The 26,492-nt window shown below is 42.9% G+C and overlaps 2 protein-coding genes across 6 annotated transcripts; one reads left to right on the top strand and one right to left on the bottom strand.

Moving 5' to 3' along the window:
• Window positions 1-3,162: 3,162 nt before the first annotated feature.
• LOC139574809 (matrin-3-like) lies at window positions 3,163-24,104 on the bottom strand. 4 transcript variants are annotated; one of them, XM_071399717.1, is made up of 20 exons: window positions 24,057-24,104; window positions 22,019-23,021; window positions 21,604-21,665; window positions 21,304-21,342; window positions 20,003-20,109; window positions 19,505-19,569; window positions 19,237-19,353; window positions 9,626-9,751; window positions 9,251-9,433; window positions 8,961-9,100; window positions 8,207-8,855; window positions 6,212-6,332; window positions 5,895-6,037; window positions 5,651-5,779; window positions 5,449-5,571; window positions 5,186-5,316; window positions 4,677-4,998; window positions 4,278-4,437; window positions 3,950-4,065; window positions 3,163-3,768 (listed from the first exon to the last, which is right to left on the bottom strand). In XM_071399717.1, the coding sequence occupies exons 2-20, from the start codon at window positions 22,808-22,810 to the stop codon at window positions 3,706-3,708; spliced, it is 3,588 nt and encodes a 1,195-aa protein (XP_071255818.1). In that variant the 5' UTR covers window positions 22,811-23,021; window positions 24,057-24,104; the 3' UTR covers window positions 3,163-3,705. The 4 variants fall into 4 exon arrangements, with proteins under 4 accessions (XP_071255818.1, XP_071255816.1, XP_071255819.1 ...); XM_071399715.1 differs by lacking the exon at window positions 24,057-24,104 and having other exon boundaries at window positions 22,019-24,047; XM_071399718.1 differs by lacking the exon at window positions 24,057-24,104 and having other exon boundaries at window positions 8,961-9,085; window positions 22,019-24,046.
• On the top strand, window positions 24,071-26,478 carry LOC139574813 (polyadenylate-binding protein-interacting protein 2-like). 2 transcript variants are annotated; one of them, XM_071399723.1, is made up of 4 exons: window positions 24,071-24,246; window positions 24,501-24,669; window positions 24,815-24,991; window positions 25,695-26,478. In XM_071399723.1, exons 2-4 carry the CDS (start codon window positions 24,532-24,534, stop codon window positions 25,749-25,751), a joined length of 372 nt encoding a protein of 123 aa, XP_071255824.1. In that variant the 5' UTR covers window positions 24,071-24,246; window positions 24,501-24,531; the 3' UTR covers window positions 25,752-26,478. The 2 variants fall into 2 exon arrangements, with proteins under 2 accessions (XP_071255824.1, XP_071255825.1); XM_071399724.1 differs by having other exon boundaries at window positions 24,121-24,246; window positions 24,527-24,669.
• Window positions 26,479-26,492: the final 14 nt, after the last annotated feature.

Below are 26,492 nucleotides of genomic sequence, written 5' to 3'. Positions count from 1 at the left end.
GAACATGCATTATAATGCATCAATCAAGAAAGAAGCATTAGATTTGGGCAACAGTACACATGTAGGCCCTATACTAATATCACGCAGGGTCATAGCCAAAGCCTGATAATGAGATGCAACGAGGGTGTGCCTGCAACACACCAGGGTCATGAACTTGTGACTCTGCTGGGACATCTGTACACATTCTCCCACTGCGACTCCAGCACTCTCCTTGATATCAAGCCTAATGGTATAAAACCTTGCTTGGTCCTCTCCTCTGAAAGAATTTGGCACCCAGACAGAATAGGAAGTCCCCAAGGAGAGGAACCTCCTCGGGTTAGGCACGGACAACCCTTTTTGTTCGGCGGACTCCCCGCAACAAACCCCAAAATATTTGTGGACATCTGCCCTGGGCTCATCTACATGCATAGTCCCAGCCTGGGGGTTGGTGACCTGCCCGGGAGACAATGGTGCTGCAGTCTGATCTATCACCACTACTGCTACTGCTTTTCTATCCCAGCTCAAAGAACAGACTCTAAAAACTGGAAGGAGAGAAAAGAGTAAGTGAATGTCAGGACCTCTTTTCAGGGAGGATAGATACAACTTACACTTTGGTTTCTCCTCCCTTCAAGCCTCCCACGAATTATAATTTTTCACTGTGCAGGCAACCAGACCTTTGTCCATAGGCTGCCATTCAAAGGGAAATTGGTGTAGTATAGGGCACTGGATGAAAAAAATAGGATGTATCCATCCGGATGAAAGGTGGATTTGGTGGCCCCTAAATTATCCTCCAAATATCTATGCTAGTAGATTTTTGAAACCTCTTAAATGAATGTCAAATAAAAAGTTGATAGATTTACACAAATTCAGTTTTGTTTTTGTGAAATGCAGCATTTCAATTAACATTGCTTTGTGAAGTCACTGGGAAAAGTAATAATCACAAGTAAATCTTTAGAAAAACAATCAACCTTAATCCTGTTGAACAATACCACCATCTCCTGGTCACAACATGAACTGTACGTATAAAGTGCATACTTACCAACAGAGGGGGCGCTCGACATTTCTTTGTACCCATTCTCCTCCAGTAACACGGTGCAAACATACACTGAAAAAATAAATAAACGCACATTCCTAAAAACCTTTTTTTTTGCTTTGTTATTACGAAGTATTTTACTGAGTTAACGTTTAAATACAGTGCATTTGGAAAGTATGCAGACCCATTCCCTTTTTCCATTTTGTTACGTTGCAGCCTTATTCTAAACACAATACTGTATAACGACAAAGCAAAAAGAGGTTTTAGGAAATGTTTGCTAATGTATAAAATAAAATATGAAATATCACATTTACATAAGTATTCAGACATTTACTCAGTACTATGTTAAAGCACCTTTGACAGCGATTACAGCCTTGAGTCTTCTTGGGTATGACGCTACAAGCTTGACACATCTGTATTTGGGGAGTTTCTCCCATTCTTCTCTGCATTTCCTCTCAAGATCTGTCAGGTTGGATGGGGAGCCTCAATGCACAGCTATTTTCAAGTCTCACCAGAGATGTTCGCTCGGGTTCAAGTCTGGGCTCTGGCTGGGCCACTCAAGGACATTCAGAGACTTGTCCCGAAGCCACTCCTGTGTTGTCTTGGCTGTGTGCTTAGGGTCGTTGTCCTGTTGGATCCTTCAACCCAGTCTGAGGACCTGAGCGCTCTGGAGTAGGTTTTGATCTATATCTCTCTATACTTTGCTCTGTTCATCTTTCCCTTGATCCTGACTCATCTTCCAGTCCCAGCCACTGAAAAACATCCCCACAGCATGATGCTGCCACCACCATGCTTCACCGTAGGGATGGTATTGACCAGGTGATGAGCGGTGCCTGGTTTCCTCCAGACGTGAAGCCTGGCATTCAGGCCAAAGAGATCCTTCTTGGTTTCATCAGACCAGAGAATCTTGTTTCTCATGGTCAGAGTCCTTTTGGTACCTTTTGGCAAACTCCCAAGAATGCTGTCATGTGTCTTTTACTGAGGAGTGGCTTCTGTCTGGCCACTCTACCATAAAGGCCTGATTGGTGGAGTGCTGCAGAGATGGTTGTCCTTCTGGAAGGTTCTCCCATCTCCACAGATGAACTCCGGAGCTCTGTCAGAGTGACCATCGGGTTCTTGGTCACCTCCAAGGTCGTTTTCCCCCGATTGCTCAGTTTGGCCAGGCAGCCAGCTCCAGGAAGAGTCTTGGTGGTTCCAAACTTCTTCCATTTAAGAATGAGACAGCCACTGTGTTCCTGGGGACCTTCAATGATGCAGACAATTTTTGGTACGCTTCCCCAGATCTGTGCCTCAACACAATCCTGTCTCTGAGCTCTACGGACAATTCCTTCAACCTAATGGCTTGGTTTTTGCTCTGACATTCACTGTCAACTGTGGGACCTTATTTAGACAGCTGTGTGCCTTTCCAAATCATGTCCAATTAATTGAACTTACCACAGGTGTGCTCCAATCAAGTTGTAGATACATCTCAAGGATGATCAATGGAAACAGGATGCACCTGAGCTCAATTTCAAGTCTCATTGCAAAGGGTCTGAATACTTATTTAAATAAGCTATGTTTTTTATTTTTAATCTATTTGCAAACATTTCTAAAAACCTGAAGTCTGTTACAACGCCAAACTGCAGTCAGGTCAAGACCCTGGTCAGGCAGATGAGCTTCCCTGAGACGGTTTCTGCAGAATTTCTTCAGTTGTGCAAACCCAGTTTTATCAGCTGCCCAAGTTCATCTCGCAGGTGGAGAAGCCAGATATGGAGTTTCTGGGCTGGCGTGGTTACACGTGGTCTGCGGTTGTGAGGCCGGTTGGACGTAATGCCAAATTCTCTGAAATGACGTTGGAGGCGGCTTACGGTAGAGAAATTAACATTCAATTCTCTGGCAACAGTTCTGGTGGACATTCATGCCAATTTCACGCTCCCTCAAAATTTGAGACATCTGTGGCATTGTGTTGTGTGACAAAACTGCACATTTTAGTGCCCTTTTATTGTCCACAGCACAAGATGCACCTGTGTAATGATCACGCTGTTTAATCAGCTTCTTGATATGACACACCTGTCAGGTGGATGGATTATATTGGCTAAGGAGAAATGCTCACTAACAGGGATGTAAACAGATTTGTCCACAACATTTGAGAGAAATAAGCTATTTGTGGGTATGTAAAATGTCTGGGATCTTTTATTTCAGCTCATGAAACATGGGACCAACACTTTACATGTTATGTTTATAATTTTGTTCAGTGTACTTCCTCAACCAAGCAATGCAATTATCTGAACGTCTGCATGGGAGGCATCTATAAGTACAAATGATCAACCAAGCTCCTTTCTTTAGACTCTAACCCTAAAATAACTGGTTACATTGTTTCTCATCTCTGCATCACAACAGTTGGTGAACATTCAAAAGACCAGCATCTGAGAGGGATGTAGTCCTACGACTTTAATATAAATCAAAAATGCATCTTGCACTTACATTTATAGCAAGATGAGTTGTCAGAAAACATTAAACAAAACTCAATATATTCTCCAGATCCCGTCATCGTTGGTTCCTCCTGGTACAGTACATTGGTTAAAAGTAAAACTTAAAGCTGAATAGCTAAACATGAAAGCCTAAAAAAAACTGCCGAAACATCCACTCTAGGGTTACAAACTAACTCTATCCATGCATGAACACTTGATCAACAGTTCGACACGTGTAATATCCTACACAGGAGTCTTCATCCCTGTGCTACTTTGAGCTTTGGCCTTCTCTTTTTCCAGATGTTTCTGAAAAAAAAGGGGGAAAAAGAAACTGCATTTAGGTTTCAGAGGATATAATTGTTCTTAAGCTGAACACTGTTTGATACCAAGTGAGAGACGTATTGGTGTGTTCAGTGTCAGAGCTTTAAATGACTGCTTAGATATTTTGGTATATCTGCTAATTGACTAAAATATTGTATATGTTTACCTTGAGTTTTTGGTAGTGAGATTGACTGCTGCAGTGAACCTTCTTGGCTGTCTCCTCATTGGAATAGAACAGGAAACAGACTCTACAGTAGTACCCCATCTTCACATACTCAACACCTGCAATCAGACAACAGAGTCACTATGATGTTTGTATATAACGCGTGAAATATACAGTACATATATAGTTCTAACTTTGTTTATGATTTAGACAAGATAAGAAGTTGCCTCGCGGAAAAAGATGGTTATTCTATATGTTATTAAAAAAGGTCGTACTAAACACATAGAAACCCCTTTCCCTCTAAAGAGTATTAATCTCAGCATGTCCTTACCCACTGGGTTGTTAGGCTCATACGGCCCCAGAGGAACCGGGCTGGTTGAAGAAAGCTTCCCCTCAGCCTGGGATGGTGTGCTAGCAGTCTCTCCATTCTCGTCAACGCTCCTCACACTCACTATGGAAATGGGCGCCTCGTTTTCCTCCATTTTGATGTTCTACAGCGTAGAGCAATAGAGAGTCAGTTCCTTAAGATACTAATTTTGGTTGACAAACTAAAACTGCCTCGGGTTACATCTCAAAATGGTGTCATATTCCCCATCAGATCATCATAGAGGAATTGCTGATGATGACAGCGAACTACGTTTGACCAAAGCCCCATAGGACTGTGAGCCGTAGTAATACACTATAGTGAATATGGTGCCATTTCAGAATAACCTACACCAGATAAACTTACCATGTCAGTGTCTATTTCGTGTACAGCTGAGTTCTCAGAGGGTTGACTGTATTCCCCCTGGACCACCTCCTCCTCCTCCTTCCTAACCTCTACCTCACTCTGCTCAGTGTGCGCCTCCATCTTCTCCTTGTCTTCTTTGTCAGGCTTGTCTGCTGAGGATGCCGCCGTCTCCTCTCTGGACTTCTTGACTGGAGGTCCTTCATCCTGCTTGGCTGAGCTTTTGGCTGCTGAGCTCCTGAGGGAACTTGTTTCACTGCCTGATCGCTCCCTCTTCGACGGCCTCTTCTCCTTCTCCTCGGAGTCAGGGGCTGGTGGTCGGTGTCTAGTGTGGGAAAGAGCATTTCATTTCAATTCAACTTTAACGTCCCAGAAGGGCAATTTGATTTAAACGTTACATATTTTACATCACATACAGTACAAAGATAAGTATTTAGTAGTGACAAAAAATAACAAGTTAAAGTGTACAACGATCACAGCAAATACACCAAATGTTGTTTGGTTTGACTCACCCGTATTTGAGTTGTTTGTACTTCCTGCTCACGTACACCGTTAGCCGCTTGCCTTCCAATTTAGGGGGCGTGTCCTTGTAGGTTTCAGCCATTCTCTCAGCGTCCTCGCCACGTTCCATCTCAATGAAACACTAGAAATTAAAGAATAAACATACAAAATAAAACATGTGATTTCTACCATATCCCACTCATTCACCCATGAGGCATTCCAAAAAGCTCTGTAGCTGAAGAGAGAACAACATTTTGAATTCATATTTAATTACCTCGTTGCGAGATCTGTTCAGAAAATAGCGTCTCACTTTGCCGAACGGTTCAGCGATTTTCAGGAGGGAGGCATCGGAGGATTTGAAGTGTGGAATCTGTCCCACGTATACCACTCTCCCACTCTGCAAGAAGAACAGGAACATTACAAACGACATCTACAGTAGAAGGCTGGCAAACTGAATCTTCATGTACGGAGCTCACCTGAATGGTAGCATATGTCTGTGAATGGTAGATTTTCACAGATTTCCCACACACAGTTGGTGTTACATTCCCACTGTAGAAATTGACCATTGTTTTTGCCTCTTCTTCCGAAGTGAGTTGCAGAAAGGCCTAGATTCACCAACAAAAACATTCACAATGGTTAGATGTTGACGTCCATCATACTGTTTTTGCTTCACTGTCAAATTAATTAACTAATCAAATCAAATCAACCAACTAACTTTACCTCAGGTCTCACGTCAAGCACCAGGTGTTGAACTACTGTACCGAAGGGTTTGGCCAGGGCCAAGATCTCGTTCAGAAAACCATAGGCCCGTTTAAATCCCACAACGTTGACCACTCTCAATCCACCAATTTTCTTAGAGCTTCCTGCAGAGAGAATGAGAATTACACAACTGTTTACTTTTCCAACAATAGTTGCTGTAGCATATTTTATGTTGTCCGACACTGTAACAATGGTTTTCAATTCCACAGACGCTGTCATCAATCATTCTAAATTAAATGACCATATATCATGCTAGAGGTGAAGTTAATGTTGTTTACCTGAAGATGAGTATTTTTCTTTGGATGAGGAGTCCTGTCTCTCCAAGTCCTCGTCCAGCTCATCCAGAGTCACAAAGTCATCCATGTTCTCTGGGAAATCCTGCTCCATGCTGCCCTCCTCCTGTCGGAAAGGAACAACATGTATGTCAACATATTAGTTACATATTCACTACCATTCAAAAGTTTGGGGTCACTTAGAAATGTCCTTGTTTTTGAAAGAAAAGCACATTTTTAACCATTAAAATAACATCAAATTGATCAGAAATACAGTGCAGACATTGTTAATGTTGTAAATGACTATTGTAGCTGGAAATGGCAGATTTTTTTTATGGAATATCTACATAGGTGTACATAGGCCCATTATCAGCAACCATCACTCCTGTGTTCCAATGGCACGTTGTGTTAGCTAATCCAAGTTTATCATTATAAAAGGCTAATTAATCATTAGAAAACCCTTTGCAATTATGTTAGAACAGCTGAAAACTGTTGCCCTGATTAAAGAAGCAATACAACTGGCCTTTAGACTAGTTGAGTATCTGGAGCATCAGCATTTGTGGGTTCGATTACAGGCTCAAAATGCCCAGAAACAAATACCTTTCTTCTGAAACTCGTCAGTCTATTCTTGTTCTGAGAAATGAAGGCTATTCCATGCGAGAAATTGGCAAGAAACTGAAGCTCTCGTACAACGCTGTGTACTACTCCCTTCACAGAACAGCGCAAACTGGCCCTAACCAGAATAGAAAGAGGAGTGGGAGGCCCCGGTGCACAACTGAGCAAGAGGACAAGTACATTAGAGTGTCTAGTTTGAGAAACAGACGCCTCACAAGTCCTCAACTGGCAGCTTCATTAAATAGTACCCGCAAAATACCAGTCTCAACTTCAACAGTGAAGAGGTGACTCCGGGATGCTGGCCTTCTAGGCAGAGTTCCTCTGTCCAGTGTCTGTGTTCTTTTGCCCATCTTAATCTTTTTTTTTTTATTGGCCAGTCTGAGATATGGCATTTTCTTTGCAACTCTGCCTAGAAGGCCAGCATCCCGGAGACACCTCTCCACGGTTGACGTTGAGACAGGTGTTTTGCAGGTACTATTTGCAAGTTGAGGACTTGTGAGGCGTCTGTTTCTCAAACTAGACACTAATGTACTTGTCCTCTTGCTCAGTTGTGCACCGGGGCCTCCCACTCCTCTTTCTATTCTGGTTAGAGACAGTTTGCGCTGTTCTGTGAAGGGAGTAGTACACAGCGTTGTACGTGATCTTCAGTTTCTTGGCCAGTTGTATTGCTTCTTCAATCAGCACAACAGTTTTCAGCTGTGCTAACATAATTGCAAAAGCGTTTTCTAATGATCAATTAGCCTTTTAAAATAATAAACTTGGATTAGCTAACAACGTACCATTGGAACACAGGAGTGATGGTTGCTGATAATGGGCCTCTGTACGCCTGTGTAGATATTCCATTAAAAAATCTTCAGTTTTCAGCTACAATAGTCCTTTACAACATTAACAATGTCTACACTGTATTTCTGATCAATTTGATGTTATTTTAAATGGACCAAAAATGTGCTTTTCTTTCAAAAACAAAAACATTTCTAAGTGACCCCAAACTTTTAAACGGTAGTGTATATCAACATATTAGTTACATATCCAACATATATGTCAACATATTAGTTACATATCCAACATATATATCAACATATTAGTTACATATATGTCAACATATTAGTTACATATCCAACATATATGTCAACATATTAGTTACAGATTTTCTATATATATATATCTTGAGAAATTGGTTACATATTCTAAATATATGTGGACATATTAGTTAAATATTTTAAATATATGTTTACAATATGGACAACAATCAGAAAAGGCCGATAAGTAATTGTGCTCAACAGAACTTAGTCTCAAACTGAACAAAACACAAGAGTAGCGCCAACTTGTAAGCAAGACAAATATAATATTTTCTTGAACTATAAGAGTTTTCTGTTGTTGACCTACCTGATCTGCGGGTAACTGTTCTTCATGCATCTCTGAGCTCTCTGCTGGCTCTGCCGACGGCGAATCATCTGTAGTGGCTTCAGTTTCCATCTGTTCACTCTCAGGCTCTCCCTCTGCTTTCTCCTCTGGACCAGGCACAGTCCCCTCCTCCACCTCTGACCCCTCAGCCTTCTCTGTGACATCACTACTGCTCAGAACCTTGGCAGTGCTCGGAACGTCATCGGAGTCCGGAGCAAGTTCCTTCTCCTCCTGCGATTCCAGACTGGTGTTGGCAGCGGTCTCTGGGTCTTCCGTCACGGCTTCAGCATTGTCCGCTGACGGCCCAACATCATGTGAACCCTGGTCTCCCTCTCCTTCGTACTCCTCAGCTTTATCTCCCTCCATCACACCAGCCACCACGTCCCCTGACCCCACTCCCTCTCCCCCCTCTCCCTCTCTCCCTGACCCCTCTCCCTCTCTCCCTGACCCCTCTCCCTCTCTCCCTGCACCGCCGTCCTCTCCTTTTGGTGGTTCCTTCGTGTCCTCTTTGGCTTTGCTGCTAGAAGAAGAGGAAGATTTGGTGCTCTTGGAGGAGGAAGATTTGTCTTTGGGCCCAGTACTACTTCTCCTTCTCTTGTCATCAATCAGTTTGTTGGAGCGATTATTCACACTGTTACAGACAGACAACAATCAGTCCAGAAAGCTCTGTGAAAAAAAGGACAACTAAGTCCTCTAATATGATAATGAAGCACTGAATCAATCTTGGAATTCTTACTTTAAGGTTTTGTACTTGGTACAGATGTTTAAGCGGACACTCTGTCCCTGGATGGTCAGTGGATTCAGAGTGTAGTACTTCACCAACATCTCAGCATCCTCCGCAGACCCCAGCTGAACAAAAGCCTTGGAAGACGAACACTAACGATACATTTTAAGCATTCATGACACATCCAGAAAAAAATAAAATACTGAGAATAATATAATACAAATAACATGTGCAATTTAGCAGACGCTTTTATCCATACATTAGTATGATTTTTATACAAAACAGAAGAGTAAGACTTTTACCTCTTCAGTTAGAAACAAGTGTTTCTCCACGGTGCCGAAGCGGCGCGCGATGGTGAGGAGTTCCTGCTTCTTCTCATCCTCACGCGGCAAGTTGGAGAAGAAGACTACCTGCGATTGGTTCGCTGCCGGTGGCTCTTTGCCTAGTTTCGCCTCCCGGTTGATTCTCTCAGTTCTGCGGTCTTTCTGTATTCAGAAAGAGGAACATATTACGTGTACTGATCTGCATGCATGATCACTGCTTGAATTGAACGGGGTAGTTAACGGTCAGCGAAGTTAGAAACGTGAGCTGAGTGATTTGAAGTATTTCAATCTACACAGCAGATCGATACAGGCAAAACTAATGAAAATAGATGAATAAGGGCATTCCAATATTACCTGAATCACCATGAGTTCTTTGGACAGATATAAGGTGATTTGTTTCCCATGCAACACCGCTGGGTTCTGCTGGTAGTAGCTCACCACATCCCTAGCTTCCTTATGAGTCTCCATTTCTAAAAAGGCCTGTGAAGTAGAAATATGCACCATGAACCCTACAGGACCAGTCAGCAGGTGCTCTAATACAACGCCATCTGTTTACTTCTGTTAAATGGGGCAATAAGAACAAGTCAAGTTTTAGGTAAAACATTTTTTTTTTTAAACCTAAATCTTCACAGACAGCTACTCTGTTATTCAAAGTAGAGTTCGCATTGTGATACGTTGATTTCCGTTGTACTGTAATACGTTACTGGTTTATTCCCACCAGGGATGCACGATATATCGGTGAACATATCGGAATGGGACGATATTAGCTAAAAATGCCAACATCAGTATCGGCCCGATGTCTAGTTGTGAACAAACGTTATCAAAGCTGACGTGCATACCTATATAACGTAGGTACATGACGGAATGACGCCACGTAAAATTTTGCGCTACACGTGCAACACAGCATTCCTAACCTAGCCCACAATATCTGCTGTGTGGATCGAGCAGTCAACAAGTCGAGCAGTCATTTGAAAGAGTAAGAACATTTCAGCGAGACAACTCAAAGGCGAAATCCATTAACGCCAAGATAATGGAATTCATTTCCCTTGACAATCAACCGTTCTCTGTCGTGGGTGATGTTGGCTTTCGCCGACTGGTCAAGCACCGGTACACACTAACGTTACCAAGCGCGCTATTGTTCAGATGTTTCCCTACCGGAGTTACACAGTAATAGCTTCACGACATACTATGGAACGCCGGTTGGGTCTTTGCGTGTCAAAAAAGATACACGTCAAATAACATTATTTGACAATAACACTATTTGACACGTCAAATAAGCTTTTAATTTGACACGTCAAAAAACACAGTTCTATTATAGAATGTTGTGTGTTCTGAATTTGCACGTGCAAGCCGAGCGCCACCACTACTATCAGTAGCACTGACAAAGCTGTACAAAAAAAGTCTGCCAACAAGCAAACACCGGCCACGAACGATGTGTTTACAATACCGCGTTGGTAATAAAGCATTATTTGTTCGACCGCAACTTCTGGGATAGCTAGCTAGCTTTAGCTTGGTACCTAGATAGCACCAATACAACCAGCCTGAAAACAATTACCAGTAGAAACTGCAGTCATTTTCATTATTCTTAGCAATGATTTAGGAATCCTTGTAAGTATTAACTAGGTTGCCACTTGTTGTTCGCCTATTGAAATTGAACTTCAGTTCATGAAAATAAATAGCTAGCCAGCTACATAGCTTTGGACAACATGGTTAACATTATAAACAGCCAGCTAGCTTCATCTAGCTAGTGAGGCTCGAGAGGATCGGGTTATGTGTTGTTAAGCTAGCCACAATAAGGATTAGGCACAATAGTGGAATTTGTGGTTTGCCTTCAAAATAAAAGTACCTCTTTGAAAGTGATGCAGAAGGTTACAATTGGTGGAATCATGTCATATTTAGACTAGATAATGTTAAACAAGGTTGGAATGTGAAGCAATGAAATGGTATCTGTCTTACTCTGTGACACCCACAGAACACAATGGTGAAGAGTTTATGCAAATATTAGCGTTGTAGCTCTTATCGCTGGACTGTGACTGTGTGAAATCACCTCCCCAGTCAGCCTATTGTGTGTATTGACATTCATATTACCTAAGGATTGGGGATCAATGAAATGGGGTAACAGTCTCCTTAATACCCAATATATATTTTCCCAACGACCTCCTCAGAGTTTTCAGACTACAAAACATCCACACAGTATTGTTTTTCCTCTGGAATAGTGTTCAATACACGTAGGTTGACAATAAATGTGGCTCAATTCAGTTGTTTCAGAGTCCCGCAATAAGAGCTACAATGCTAATGTTCTCTGGGTGTCACTGAGTAGACTGACACCCTGTGTCATTGATCCACAATCCATAGGTAAGGCTGTACAGTGAAATAAGTATGCCTCTAATGCAATTGTAAAGTATAATACATCCAGTGTGATTTCAACAGATTTTTGTCAAATGAACAAATTAATGTATTTTGTTGATTTTATATAACATTCCAACCTCATTAAGCATGATCTATTAAATTATGGCATAATTCTACTATTTGTATTCACTTGCATCACTGTCAATTACAACATTTCATTTTATTTTGAAGACCACTATTGTGACTAATCCTTATTGTGGCTAATCCCTATTGTGGCTTCACATAGATGGGTCCGACCACCATTAATCAAATAAGAACTGTCTTATAAATTAGGGTTATTAAAGATTACACCTAGCTATATAGTTAGCTAAGCTACTGAAACAGATGTAATTTTGCTATGTTTTTGGGGAAGAACATCCATGAGCTAGCTAGCTTATGACCAGCACTGTAGGTGTGCCAGACAACTTCACCAGCATCATAGCACAGGTATCGATGAATCGTTGTGACATGAAATACGAGTGATAGTGTAATCCATGTGTAATAACTAGATAAGAAAATTAATGAACGAGTTCAATTATTATGTGACGTAGTTATTCAAGTGCTGATTGGTCAACAAGCTTATTTGACACGCAAAGACCCCAAAAGCATTTCGTAGAAATCCTGGTTGAGAATGAAACGACTGAACAAATGAACAACGAAACAGCACAGCAAGTAAGTTAAAGAATAAGGTTTTGATTATGTTTTACTGGTAATGGGGACATACGTAAATGCCAACAAAATAACTTTTTGGTCAGTGTGGTGTGTGTAACCTTTAACTAGGCAAGTCAGTTAAGAACAAATTCTTATTCACAATGATAGCCTACCCCGGCCAAACACGGACGACGCTGGGCCAATTGTGCGCCGCCCTATGGGACTCCCAATCATGGCCGGATGTGATACAGCCAGGATTCGTAGGGACTGTAGTGATGCCTCTTGCACTGAGATGCAGTGCCTTAGACCACTGTGTCCATGTGTGTGTTATTTAACTAGAATGATTAAAAGGCCGCTAAAATGTTAAATATGGGTTATCGGTATCGTTTTTTTGTTGGCAAGGAAAATATCAGATATCGGTATGAGCCAAAAATGTAATATCGGTGCATCACTAATTCCCGCTACACAATAAATATTAGGCTACCATTTAGCCATCGCTCATTCACTAGCCAACCATGCTACCATTTATCCATCACTCATTCAATAGCCAACCATGCTACCATTTATCCATCGCTCAATCAATAGCCAACCATGCTACCATTTAGCCATCGCTCATTCAATAGCCAACCATGCTACCATTTAGCCATCGCTCATTCACTAGCCAACCATGCTACCATTTAGCCATCGCTCAATCAATAGCCAACCATGCAACCATTTAGCCATCGCTCATTCAATAGCCAACCATGCTACCATTTAGCCATCGCTCAATCAATAGCCAACCATGCTACCATTTAGCCATCGCTCATTCAATAGCCAACCATGCTACCATTTAGCCATCGCTCAATCAATAGCCAACCATGCTACCATTTAGCCATCGCTCATTCAATAGCCAACCATGCTACCATTTATCCATCGCTCAATCAATAGCCAACCATGCTACCATTTAGCCATCGCTCATTCAATAGCCAACCATGCTACCATTTAGCCATCGCTCAATCAATAGCCAACCATGCTACCATTTAGCCATCGCTCATTCACTAGCCAACCATGCTACCATTTAGTCATCGCTCAATCAATAGCCAACCATGCTACCATTTAGCCATCGCTCTTTCAATAGCCAACCATGCTACCATTTAGCCATCGCTCATTCAACAGCCAAACATGCTCTTAAGTAAATAGACAAGTAGACTATGACAGTATGGGTAGGCTACAGTATTGCTGTGCGATAGGTGTGACATCGTCAAGGCAGGAGACAGAAAAATAATGTATTAATAAAGTAAATATTGAACAACAATTCATATTTTTTTATAGAAGTGTTGGCTGTTGGCTGTAGCATTTACTTTAAAATTGTTCAACAGGCCAATAAAAATTGTTCAACAGGCCAATAACTCTTACAGAATGCGCAGCCATTGTTTGGAACCCTCTATAGGCTGCATGCATTTTAGTTTCAAACCAACTGCAAAAAATTCTAAACATTCTGCCCACACCTCTACAGAAATGTGATAATTTGCCATTGAGCTTTAGAAACTGTCATGGTCTTGTTCCAAATCATAGAGCAAATGAGGGCGTTTTTGTTCCCATTAAAAGGTGAACGGAGGGCGTTTTTGTTCCCATTAAAAGGTGAACGGAGGGCGTTTTTGTTCCCATTAAAAGGTGAACGGAGGGCGTTTTTGTTCCCATTAAAAGGTGAACGGAGGGCGTTTTTGTTCCCATTAAAAGGTGAACGGAGGGCGTTTTTGTTCCCATTCAAAGGTGAACCGAGGGCGTTTTTGTTCCCATTCAAAGGTGAACCGAGGGCGTTTTTGTTCCCATTCAAAGGTGAACGGGGGGCGTTTTTGTTCCCATTCAAAGGTGAACGGGGGGCGTTTTTGTTCCCATTCAAAGGTGAACCGAGGGCGTTTTTGTTCCCATTCAAAGGTGAACCGAGGGCGTTTTTGTTCCCATTCAAAGGTGAACGGAGGGCGTTTTTGTTCCCATTCAAAGGTGAACGGAGGGCGTTTTTGTTCCCATTCAAAGGTGAACGGAGGGCGTTTTTGTTCCCATTCAAAGGTGAACCGAGGGCGTTTTTGTTCCCATTCAAAGGTGAACGGAGGGCGTTTTTGTTCCCATTCAAAGGTGAACCGAGGGCGTTTTTGTTCCCATTCAAAGGTGAACCGAGGGCGTTTTTGTTCCCATTCAAAGGTGAACCGAGGGCGTTTTTGTTCCCATTCAAAGGTGAACCGAGGGCGTTTTTGTTCCCATTCAAAGGTGAACCGAGGGCGTTTTTGTTCCCATTCAAAGGTGAACCGAGGGCGTTTTTGTTCCCATTCAAAGGTGAACCGAGGGCGTTTTTGTTCCCATTCAAAGGTGAACCGAGGGCGTTTTTGTTCCCATTCAAAGGTGAACCGAGGGCGTTTTTGTTCCCATTCAAAGGTGAACCGAGGGCGTTTTTGTTCCCATTCAAAGGTGAACGGAGGGCGTTTTTGTTCCCATTCAAAGGTGAACGGAGGGCGTTTTTGTTCCCATTCAAAGGTGAACGGAGGGCGTTTTTGTTCCCATTAAAAGGTGAACGGAGGGCGTTTTTGTTCCCATTAAAAGGTGAACGGAGGGCGTTTTTGTTCCCATTAAAAGGTGAACGGAGGGCGTTTTTGTTCCCATTAAAAGGTGAACGGAGGGCGTTTTTGTTCCCATTCAAAGGTGAACCGAGGGCGTTTTTGTTCCCATTCAAAGGTGAACCGAGGGCGTTTTTGTTCCCATTCAAAGGTGAACGGGGGGCGTTTTTGTTCCCATTCAAAGGTGAACGGGGGGCGTTTTTGTTCCCATTCAAAGGTGAACCGAGGGCGTTTTTGTTCCCATTCAAAGGTGAACCGAGGGCGTTTTTGTTCCCATTCAAAGGTGAACGGAGGGCGTTTTTGTTCCCATTCAAAGGTGAACGGAGGGCGTTTTTGTTCCCATTCAAAGGTGAACGGAGGGCGTTTTTGTTCCCATTCAAAGGTGAACCGAGGGCGTTTTTGTTCCCATTCAAAGGTGAACGGAGGGCGTTTTTGTTCCCATTCAAAGGTGAACCGAGGGCGTTTTTGTTCCCATTCAAAGGTGAACCGAGGGCGTTTTTGTTCCCATTCAAAGGTGAACCGAGGGCGTTTTTGTTCCCATTCAAAGGTGAACCGAGGGCGTTTTTGTTCCCATTCAAAGGTGAACCGAGGGCGTTTTTGTTCCCATTCAAAGGTGAACCGAGGGCGTTTTTGTTCCCATTCAAAGGTGAACCGAGGGCGTTTTTGTTCCCATTCAAAGGTGAACCGAGGGCGTTTTTGTTCCCATTCAAAGGTGAACCGAGGGCGTTTTTGTTCCCATTCAAAGGTGAACCGAGGGCGTTTTTGTTCCCATTCAAAGGTGAACCGAGGGCGTTTTTGTTCCCATTCAAAGGTGAACGGAGGGCGTTTTTGTTCCCATTCAAAGGTGAACGGAGGGCGTTTTTGTTCCCATTCAAAGGTGAACGGAGGGCGTTTTTGTTCCCATTCAAAGGTGAACCGAGGGCGTTTTTGTTCCCATTCAAAGGTGAACGGAGGGCGTTTTTGTTCCCATTCAAAGGTGAACCGAGGGCGTTTTTGTTCCCATTCAAAGGTGAACGGAGGGCGTTTTTGTTCCCATTCAAAGGTGAACCGAGGGCGTTTTTGTTCCCATTCAAAGGTGAACCGAGGGCGTTTTTGTTCCCATTCAAAGGTGAACCGAGGGCGTTTTTGTTCCCATTCAAAGGTGAACCGAGGGCGTTTTTGTTCCCATTCAAAGGTGAACCGAGGGCGTTTTTGTTCCCATTCAAAGGTGAACCGAGGGCGTTTTTGTTCCCATTCAAAGGTGAACCGAGGGCGTTTTTGTTCCCATTCAAAGGTGAACCGAGGGCGTTTTTGTTCCCATTCAAAGGTGAACCGAGGGCGTTTTTGTTCCCATTCAAAGGTGAACCGAGGGCGTTTTTGTTCCCATTCAAAGGTGAACGGGGGGCGTTTTTGTTCCCATTAAAAGGTGAACGGGGGGCGTTTTTGTTCCCATTAAAAGGTGAACGGGGGGCGTTTTTGTTCCCATTAAAAGGTGAACGGGGGGCTTTTTTGTTCCCATTAAAAGGTGAACGGGGGGCGTTTTTGTTCCCATTAAAAGGTGAACGGGGGGCGTTTTTGTTCCCATTAAAAGGTGAACGGGGGGCGTTTTTGTTCCCATTCAAAGGTGAACCGAGGGCGTTTTTGTTCCCATTCAAAGGTGAACCGAGGGCGTTTTTGTTCCCATTCAAAGGTGAACCGAGGGCGTTTTTGTTCCCATTCAAAGGTGAACCGAGGGCGTTTTTGTTCCCATTCAAAGGTGAACCGAGGGCGTTTTTGTTCCCATTCAAAGGTGAACCGAGGGCGTTTTTGTTCCCATTCAAAGGTGAACCGAGGGCGTTTTTGTTCCCATTCAAAGGTGAACCGAGGGCGTTTCTGTTCCCATTCAAAGGTGAACGGAGGGCGTTTTTGTTCCCATTCAAAGGTGAACGGAGGGCGTTTTTGTTCCCATTCAAAGGTGAACGGAGGGCGTTTTTGTTCCCATTCAAAGGTGAACGGAGGGCGTTTTTGTTCCCATTCAAAGGTGAACCGAGGGCGTTTTTGTTCCCATTCAAAGGTGAACGGAGGGCGTTTTTGTTCCCATTCAAAGGTGAACCGAGGGCGTTTTTGTTCCCATTCAAAGGTGAACGGAGGGCGTTTTTGTTCCCATTCAAAGGTGAACCGAGGGCGTTTTTGTTCCCATTCAAAGGTGAACCGAGGGCGTTTTTGTTCCCATTCAAAGGTGAACCGAGGGCGTTTTTGTTCCCATTCAAAGGTGAACCGAGGGCGTTTTTGTTCCCATTCAAAGGTGAACCGAGGGCGTTTTTGTTCCCATTCAAAGGTGAACCGAGGGCGTTTTTGTTCCCATTCAAAGGTGAACCGAGGGCGTTTTTGTTCCCATTCAAAGGTGAACCGAGGGCGTTTTTGTTCCCATTCAAAGGTGAACCGAGGGCGTTTTTGTTCCCATTCAAAGGTGAACGGGGGGCGTTTTTGTTCCCATTGAAAGGTGAACGGGGGGCGTTTTTGTTCCCATTAAAAGGTGAACGGGGGGCGTTTTTGTTCCCATTAAAAGGTGAACGGGGGGCGTTTTTGTTCCCATTAAAAGGTGAACGGGGGGCGTTTTTGTTCCCATTAAAAGGTGAACGGGGGGCGTTTTTGTTCCCATTAAAAGGTGAACGGGGGGCGTTTTTGTTCCCATTAAAAGGTGAACGGGGGGCGTTTTTGTTCCCATTAAAAGGTGAACGGGGGGCGTTTTTGTTCCCATTAAAAGGTGAACGGGGGGCGTTTTTGTTCCCATTAAAAGGTGAACGGGGGGCGTTTTTGTTCCCATTAAAAGGTGAACGGGGGGCGTTTTTGTTCCCATTAAAAGGTGAACGGGGGGCGTTTTTGTTCCCATTAAAAGGTGAACGGGGGGCGTTTTTGTTCCCATTAAAAGGTGAACGGGGGGCGTTTTTGTTCCCATTAAAAGGTGAACGGGGGGCGTTTTTGTTCCCATTAAAAGGTGAACGGAGGACGTTGTTGTTCCCATTAAAAGGTGAACGGAGGGCGTTTTTGTTCCCATTAAAAGGTGAACGGAGGGCGTTTTTGTTCCCATTAAAAGGTGAACGGGGGGCGTTTTTGTTCCCATTCAAAGGTGAACGGGGGGCGTTTTTGTTCCCATTCAAAGGTGAACGGGGGGCGTTTTTGTTCCCATTCAAAGGTGAACGGGGGGCGTTTTTGTTCCCATTCAAAGGTGAACGGGGGGCGTTTTTGTTCCCATTCAAAGGTGAACGGGGGGCGTTTTTGTTCCCATTAAAAGGTGAACGGGGGCGTTTTTGTTCCCATTAAAAGGTGAACGGGGGGCGTTTTTGTTCCCATTAAAAGGTGAACGGGGGGCGTTTTTGTTCCCATTAAAAGGTGAACGGAGGGCGTTTTTGTTCCCATTAAAAGGTGAACGGGGGGCGTTTTTGTTCCCATTAAAAGGTGAACGGGGGGCGTTTTTGTTCCCATTAAAAGGTGAACGGGGGGCGTTTTTGTTCCCATTAAAAGGTGAACGGGGGGCGTTTTTGTTCCCATTAAAAGGTGAACGGAGGGCGTTTTTGTTCCCATTAAAAGGTGAACGGAGGGCGTTTTTGTTCCCATTAAAAGGTGAACGGAGGGCGTTTTTGTTCCCATTAAAAGGTGAACGGAGGGCGTTTTTGTTCCCATTAAAAGGTGAACGGAGGGCGTTTTTGTTCCCATTAAAAGGTGAACGGAGGGCGTTTTTGTTCCCATTAAAAGGTGAACGGAGGGCGTTTTTGTTCCCATTAAAAGGTGAACGGAGGGCGTTTTTGTTCCCATTAAAAGGTGAACGGAGGGCGTTTTTGTTCCCATTAAAAGGTGAACGGAGGGCGTTTTTGTTCCCATTAAAAGGTGAACAGAGGGCGTTTTTGTTCCCATTAAAAGGTGAACGGAGGGCGTTTTTGTTCCCATTAAAAGGTGAACGGAGGGCGTTTTTGTTCCCATTAAAAGGTGAACGGAGGGCGTTTTTGCCACCATTAAAAGGTGAACGGAGGGCGTTTTTGCCACCATTAAAAGGTGAACGGAGGGCGTTTTTGCCACCATTAAAAGGTGAACGGAGGGCGTTTTTGTTCCCATTAAAAGGTGAACGGAGGGTGTTTTTGCCACCATTAAAAGGTGAACGGAGGGCGTTTCTAGGCAAGGTTATAACGCTTGCTCACGAGTGCAGAAATATAGTACGGCTCTGACATATCAATAGAAGACATATGTATATGTTGCGTGCGACAGTTTGATAAAATCGCAATAATTTGTTGCGCACGCAAACCCTAAAATCTCCACGTACACAAGAATTTTGTGAGAAATGTATAAATGAGACTTCGGGCAGAAAGTGTCGTGCTTTACCTTGTTCTTCAGAACCAGGTGTTCACAGAGAGTTCCAAAGGGTTCAGCCAGGGCGAACAGGGCTTTGTTAGACAGAGGACTCCTGTCATATTTGGCCACCACTACTTTGCTTCTGATCTGATGAGGAACACAAGTTACAAAACAGGTTGAATCCACCCCTTTCACACCAGTAAATACATTTTGATTTGTGGACGAGTTACTTGGTCACTGCATTACAGTAAAGAGAATTGTATTTTATCAAGATAATATGACAAATAAAACACATTACCTGCTTAGGTGCCATGAAGTGTTGATGTGGCTTGCCTGATCCAATGTTAGATCCAGCACCACCACCTAAACGAAATAATAACAGAGGGCTTTTATATATACGGCTTTTCAAGGACCCACAGTCACTTAAATTACAACAGTGGCCAGCTAAACAAAAGCAAACATGGATTGCTAGCTTACTTTGTCTATAGAGTGATTACAGGGTCAGGAAGCCAATATGTAATTTGAGTGAACTAGGCCTATCCCTTTAATGATAATGATTACATGGTAAGGAATACAAAAAAAAATCACCAGTAAGTGAAAGCAATAAGCATACATTGGTTGCGTGCGAAAAGGCACCCTATTCCCTATATAGTGCACTACTTTTGGCCAGAGCCCATTAAGGAAGTAGTGCACTACTTTTGGCCAGAGCCCTATGGGACCCTAATCAAAAGTAGTGCACTAAAAAGGGAATAGGGTGCCATTTCAGACACAGACGTAATCTTTCACGCAGCATTACCCCAGCCAGAGGTCATGTGGCCTCCTCCAGCCTGCTGCCCACCGCCCATGGGGATTGGTCCCAGGAGACCGGCTGATTGATTGGTCTCCAGTAGATGAGACCCACCGCTGAAAAAGGGACAAACATGAGATTCAGTCTACTATTATACAAGGCTGATTCATCCACGTATTTAAACGAGCCAACTGCACTTCCTGATTTAGCCTCATTTTAGATTTGATTCATTAAGATATGGTAGCGGCCATTACTGAATTCAAACTCTAGTTGGTTTCAGGGTGTGGTTTGATGTGGGTGTCTCGTGTGTTTGTGTTCGCAGATGGGAAAAGTTAGACAAATTATTTCCACAATTAACTTTAGCCGTCTGGTGTGCGACCGTGGTAAATTTGGTTTGACTTTGGATAGCCTATCTCCGGGGCTAGTTAGGGACCGTCAATAAATTACACAATGTAAATGAGACAATATTTTCACGTTGCATACCTTTTAGTTCTCATTAAATGCTTTCAATATTTGAGGTTTTTAAGTCATTGAAATGTGGCGCTATTTGGATTTTAACATATAGTCCCATGTACATTGTGTAATTTACCGATGGTCACCAACGAGCCCATAGGGATATCCAAATTCAACCCTGATTTACCACAGGCATTACGATCGGGTGGCGTGCAACTGCACTCCGAATTGATGATTACTGGTGTGCTGCCAGCTGTGGGTAGGATTAAAACAAAGCCAACTTTCATTTATGTTGTGATGCAGTCACGACTACAAGTCTCACAAAACTCTGTTTTGGACAAGATTGACTTTATGACCAAAATTATTCTATTTACACTTTGTAGTAAATTTTGACATTCGAATAAATGTTTCACACTCATATTGATGCCACACAGCCTGTTTTCAAAATGAGAAGTCATTTTTTAGGGGTAGTTGCTCTTTAAAATCAAACCACCTGAAAGGTTCTGGTTTACTGTGTTCTTGGGACTAATATTTGCAAACATGTTATAACAACCGGCGTGTGTGTGTGTGAGAATTTTGTATTTAACTAGGCAAGTCAGTTAAGCACAAATTCTTATTTAGAATGACGGCCTACACCGGCCAAACCAGGACGAAGCTGGGCCAATTGTGCGTCGCCCTATAGGACTCCCAATCACGGCCGGTTGTGATACAGCCTGGATTCGAACCAGGGTGTATGTAGTGACGCCTCTCTAGCACTGAGATGCAGTGCCTTAGACCGCTGCGCAACTCGGGAGCCCGAGAAAGTGAGCAAGAGAGAGCGATTGTCTGCGTGTGTGTGCGTGGGTAGACACACATACCCTCTGCTTGTGGCCATGTGTGGATCCCATTCTGGGTACCTAAAGATCATGGGAGAATATATATATATATATTTTTTAAATGGCTGGTGGTAGCACACATTTTTATTATAAGACAAAACTCAAAAAAAGTTCCTTTCTTTTCCCCCCCACTCTTTTTACAATAGGCAGGGGAAAAGTTGTACACAGACGATTCAGTGTGTATCCCCTTCTTCAGTGTTTATCTGAACATTAGTGAAAATAACCTCGTTGCTAAAAGGCCTATACATTACGTAGTGTGTTTGAATAGAAAGAGTAACTTACATTTGCAGGAGAAGCCTCTGGTTTTCTGCATGGCGTAATCCATCCGTGTGCTGGTTCCACTCCTGCAGACCAAGACACCCACTGGATGAGTGACTGATTTACTGAATACATACACTGTGTACATCAATTGGCTCCCACACCAATTAGAAAGCAAAAGGTGATTAAACTACGGCTCTTCAAAAGGAGAAAGAAGCTGAATAAGTGGAGATATGACGCTAATGTAAACAAACTTGTTGAACCATTACTTTTTGTATACAATAGGATTGGCTTTCGTCACTTGATCATAAATTCTGGTCTTGAATTGAAAAAGTGTCCGTGCGTGCATGACAGCAGCAATCAAATTGAGATCAGAGTAGACAGTGTGTGTGGATGGATGAAACAGTAAAGTGGAAAAGGAATTGGAGTTACTACTCACCATGGTAGAATGCACGTCAAAATCACAAAGAGAGCACACATGGGGAAACATGTGAGGTATAACTCCTAAGAAGTCCTGCACTTTGCCTTGGGACGGGGAACCCATTCTCCTGGTCATAAAGACACTGTCTGCCGCTGAGGGGGGACCCGTGCCCATACCGCTGTAGCGATCATGGGAAAGATCTGAATACCACGTTGGATCTCTTCCACCACTGCCGTGGCCATAGTCGAGTTCGTACCTTCCAGCTGGAGTGTCTTGGATGGAATTGTAGCCCAAGTCTCCTTGCTGAGCGTGGGCCGAAGCTTGCCCCATGGAACCACCCAGTCTTCCAACACGCATGTCATCCCAGTTGTCTCTGCTGGCTCTGTATGAGGGCTCAGAGGAGAGCCCAGACAGGTCCCCTCTAGAGTTGCCTGCCATGCGTCTGTCAGAATCCACCTTCCGGTTCTTAAGCTGCATAATAAGTTGAGGCAAGGACTCCACACTAATGTTTTCTTCTGGGATCTGTGCCAGCACGTCTAGGTCAGCGGGCGACAGGCCCAAGCTGGCAAACAGCTTCATGGAGTTGCCAATGTGGCTGCCACCACGACGGGACAGCTGCGGGTCATGGTCGCCCTCACCACCACCCATACCTGAGGACATGCTGTGCAACTGTCTGGAGGTTGAGCCATGATGGAGGCTGTCTGAACGCTGTTCATTCATGCTGAAGTTGAGGGTCTCAGCAGCAGCCAGGAGCCCGCGTCCCACAGCAAAGCCTTTCTGAGAGCTATCAGATGGAATCTTCTGGGACATGGCCACTCTCAAAATGGCTGACGTGCTCTAAACTAACTCAACGTGAAACTCCACGGTACAAGAACAGAATAAGGAAGCAGTTAAGGGAGGGCCAATTTAAGTCTTTGATCGAAGGGAAGATTCAGTCAATTAAAAAAGAGACAACGACGTGGCAACAAGTCAACGTGGATGAGGAAAAGGAAAACTCTCCTCTTCATCTGATGGAATATTTCTGCAGAAACATAATGGTGAAAGTGTAGGGTGTAAGTTCTTGTCTGCCACCCTCCTCCACAGTTAGCATGGGGATATGGAGGTGCAAACAACACTGTCCGCAGCCAGGTTCAGTTAGCCTACAATGTACAGATAGCAAGTGTGGAGAGGAGGGCCCAATTCAAATAGTAGTCAATTGAACTGTGTTCAGAATCAGAATGTTACGTTTATATGAAAGAAACAGGAAGAATAATTTACAAAGGATTGAAGAGAGACAACTCACAGAAAAGCAGGGAAATGTACAGCAAAGATTCAGACGTGAATTGACCTCATACGAAAGTAGAGGAAGATACTGTGTATCATGAACTGTATGTCATAGCCAGAAGAGAAGATAGATTAACCCATGTTTGATCTTCATAAAACAAGGACAATGCTCAGACTTTATCAGATGACCAACAATAGGCCGAACTGCAGTGGACACAACTTGACATGAATTGAAGAGCTAAAATTTGTAGCTACTAGGTTACAATGAGCAGTGGGGTTTGTGATAAAAATGAAATTTGGATCCAGTCTCTGATCGGGAAAGACATGGATCAAGCTATAGCAAAGACAAGAGTATAGAGAATATATCGCAACATTAGCTATTCATATTAAAAACAAGTTGCTAGCTAACACGAGATGCTGCTAACCGCAACAGCTTTAGTCTGTACTGCAGCTGTGCAGCCAAATACATTTGCACTCAGTGTGTGAATATTTGCTGAATTCTGTGCGTATTAGATATAAAAACGTTGTTTGAAGATGGTAGCAACTAACCAAATGTTAATATGCAACAGCAGAACCACATATTTGATGTGAAAGGCCTCTGGCCTAGTTGGCTTGCGAAGCTAATTTGATGGCGGCATCTAGCTGCATGTTTTCATGATGAGATGTACATTATGCTACAAAAAAAATGGAGTTCTATGAAAACAATATATAGTTGTAATTTGTAACGTTAGTTATTTTATATTCAAAACGACGTTTTTCCGAGGTTAAGGAGCTCAGTGTTTATTGTCCTTACCTGCGCAGAGGGGTTCACGCTGCGGTGACGCTATAGCGAGCCAAGGAGTATGCGCCCTAATCACGTGGGAGGGTCATTCGATTCGTTCAATTTCTGACGTTCAACATGTAAACAAACATACTCAGCAGCCATTATTTTTCACGATCTTAGAAGAGTTCAACTGACACTTCCAGCTTTGAAACTTCACCTGGTAATTTGACCGTTATGAAATATCGTAACGATATATGACATTGCTGTGGTTCATATAAAACAGAAATGAGTGTCCCTACTTGCTGCTTTTAGACTTTATATCGAGTCGTCTTAACAAAGGCAGACAACACGTGTCTGTAGATAGCTAACGTTACGCTGTGGTCATAGTTAGCATTTTGAACTGTAGTGTGTTTTTCCCCTAGTCGTTGGTTGTTTATTCCTGTGTCTTATTATTACTGTGTTCTGTTTTTGCAGATATAGCTAACTTGTCTTGGTTACAGCCAAAATGAAAGATCCAAGTCGCATCAACAACACCCCAAGCCTCAGCAGCATAGAATTGATCCTACATGGACAGTTCATCAATGATGACAATCCCTTTGCTGAATACATGTGGATGGAGAACGAGGAGGAATTCAACAGACAGGTCCTCTACTTATTTTGTCTATTGATGATGTACTAGATTAGGTTGATGTAATTTTTCATTTTGTAATGCTAATGTATCGTTATTTATTTAATTTATAGTGTTACGAAGAGTTGGGTGTCTAAAGTATTGAATGCTTTTTCCCCAGATTGAGGAGGAGCTGTGGGAGGCGGAGTTCATTGAGCAGTGTTTCCAGGAGATGTTGGAGGAAGAGGAGAATGAATGGTTCATCCCAGCCAGAGATCTCCCTCCAACCCTCGGTCAGCTCCAGGACCAACTAAACCTACTGGTCCTCAGTGACACAGGCATCGTCGACGGCCTGGCGGTAAATGTTTCAGAGTGGTTTTATTTGTCCAGGTTTTATGAAAGTTAAGTCTGTGGAAAGTAGACATTTTAGTTGGCCTAGTCCTAGTTTCGTGTTAGCCTCGTAAATACCAGACTGCGTGTAGGGAACCATTCATGTAAGTCTGTTCTCATCAACTTGTGAAAAGCCTGTGTTTCTGAGGCTTTAAAATATATATATATTTTTGTTTTGTTTTAACCTTTATTTAACTAGGCAAGTCAATTAAGAACAAATTCTTATTTACAATGACAGCCAAACCCGGATGACACTGGGCCAATTGTGCGCCGCCCTATGGGACTCCCAATCACGGCCGGATGTGATACAGACTGAGGCTAGCCTAGTCCCAGATATATATGTGCTATCTTGTTCTAGTTTCAAGTTTTATTAGTCGTATGTACGGGATACACAAGGGATACACCCTCCAATGAAATGCTTACTTGCAGGTTCCTTGTCGACAATGCAACAACAATAATAAATAATAAAAGATAAGAATATGAACAGAAAGTAAATGGCTCAGTAGAATAAAATAAACATTTTAGCATAAGTATAAAGTATGATTTTTGTCAAGATGGCAGAGGCTGTAACATACTGTACAAATAGTCGGCCTATGACATCACCATTTGTTTGGATTGAATAATCTCTGTAAACTTTGATGACATTTTCCCTCATGTTTTTTTCTCTTTAGGTTAACAGCAATTTGAACCCTGAAGCGCAAGAATTCGTACCAGGATTGAAGCACTGAGACTAGTCTTCTGATGAACAAGTTATCTGTCCACACTGAAGCCAGCGTAGGAAGATCTGTTTGAGTTTTGTTAATCTGTTGCACTTAATGTGTTGCCAAAGTTTTCCAGCTAGCCCTGCATGGTTAACGTTTTGAATAATGTTGTGTATATAAATCATATGTTTTTTGTAACTCTTCTGAATGTAAAAACAGGGTAGGAGCCAGAATACTTTTTATTTCCTTTTTGAATATTATAGGCCTATGTTATGTAAGTAGTTCTAACATACCTGCCCCATCAAATAATAATTTTCTGTTCAATCAAAATTAGTGGTTCATTTAAAAATCAGAAGACATTTTTCATTAGATCTTGGTTTGCATTATGAATTCCTTTTATTGAAATGCAGATTGTAAATAGTCCGGGTGGCCATTTGATTAATTGTTCAGCAGTCTTATGGCTTGTGGGTAGAAGCTGTTAAGGAGCCTTTTATTTTCATTGCTCCTCTACTTCCTGCCATTATCGTTCAGAGCCTGGTGCTTGATATCCTACTGCCATGTAGATGTTGACTTTAGATTTTTTTTTTATGCACATAAAAAGGAAAAGTACTGTATAAAAATGTACCAAAAGTATTGCACAAACATACAAAAAAACATATATTTTTTTCTTAAAGTATTTGAAAATAAATATTGATGGATGGACTATATATTTGTGATTTCACAAAAAAATAAACATGGCTCCCTCATAAATGTATACTCTTGAATACC

This window comes from Salvelinus alpinus, chromosome 4 (assembly GCF_045679555.1).
Source record: "Salvelinus alpinus chromosome 4, SLU_Salpinus.1, whole genome shotgun sequence".
Classification (NCBI taxonomy): domain Eukaryota; kingdom Metazoa; phylum Chordata; class Actinopteri; order Salmoniformes; family Salmonidae; genus Salvelinus; species Salvelinus alpinus.
The sequence above is the reverse complement of the archived record's forward strand: the minus strand, read 5'-3'. Positions and strand labels throughout refer to the sequence as shown.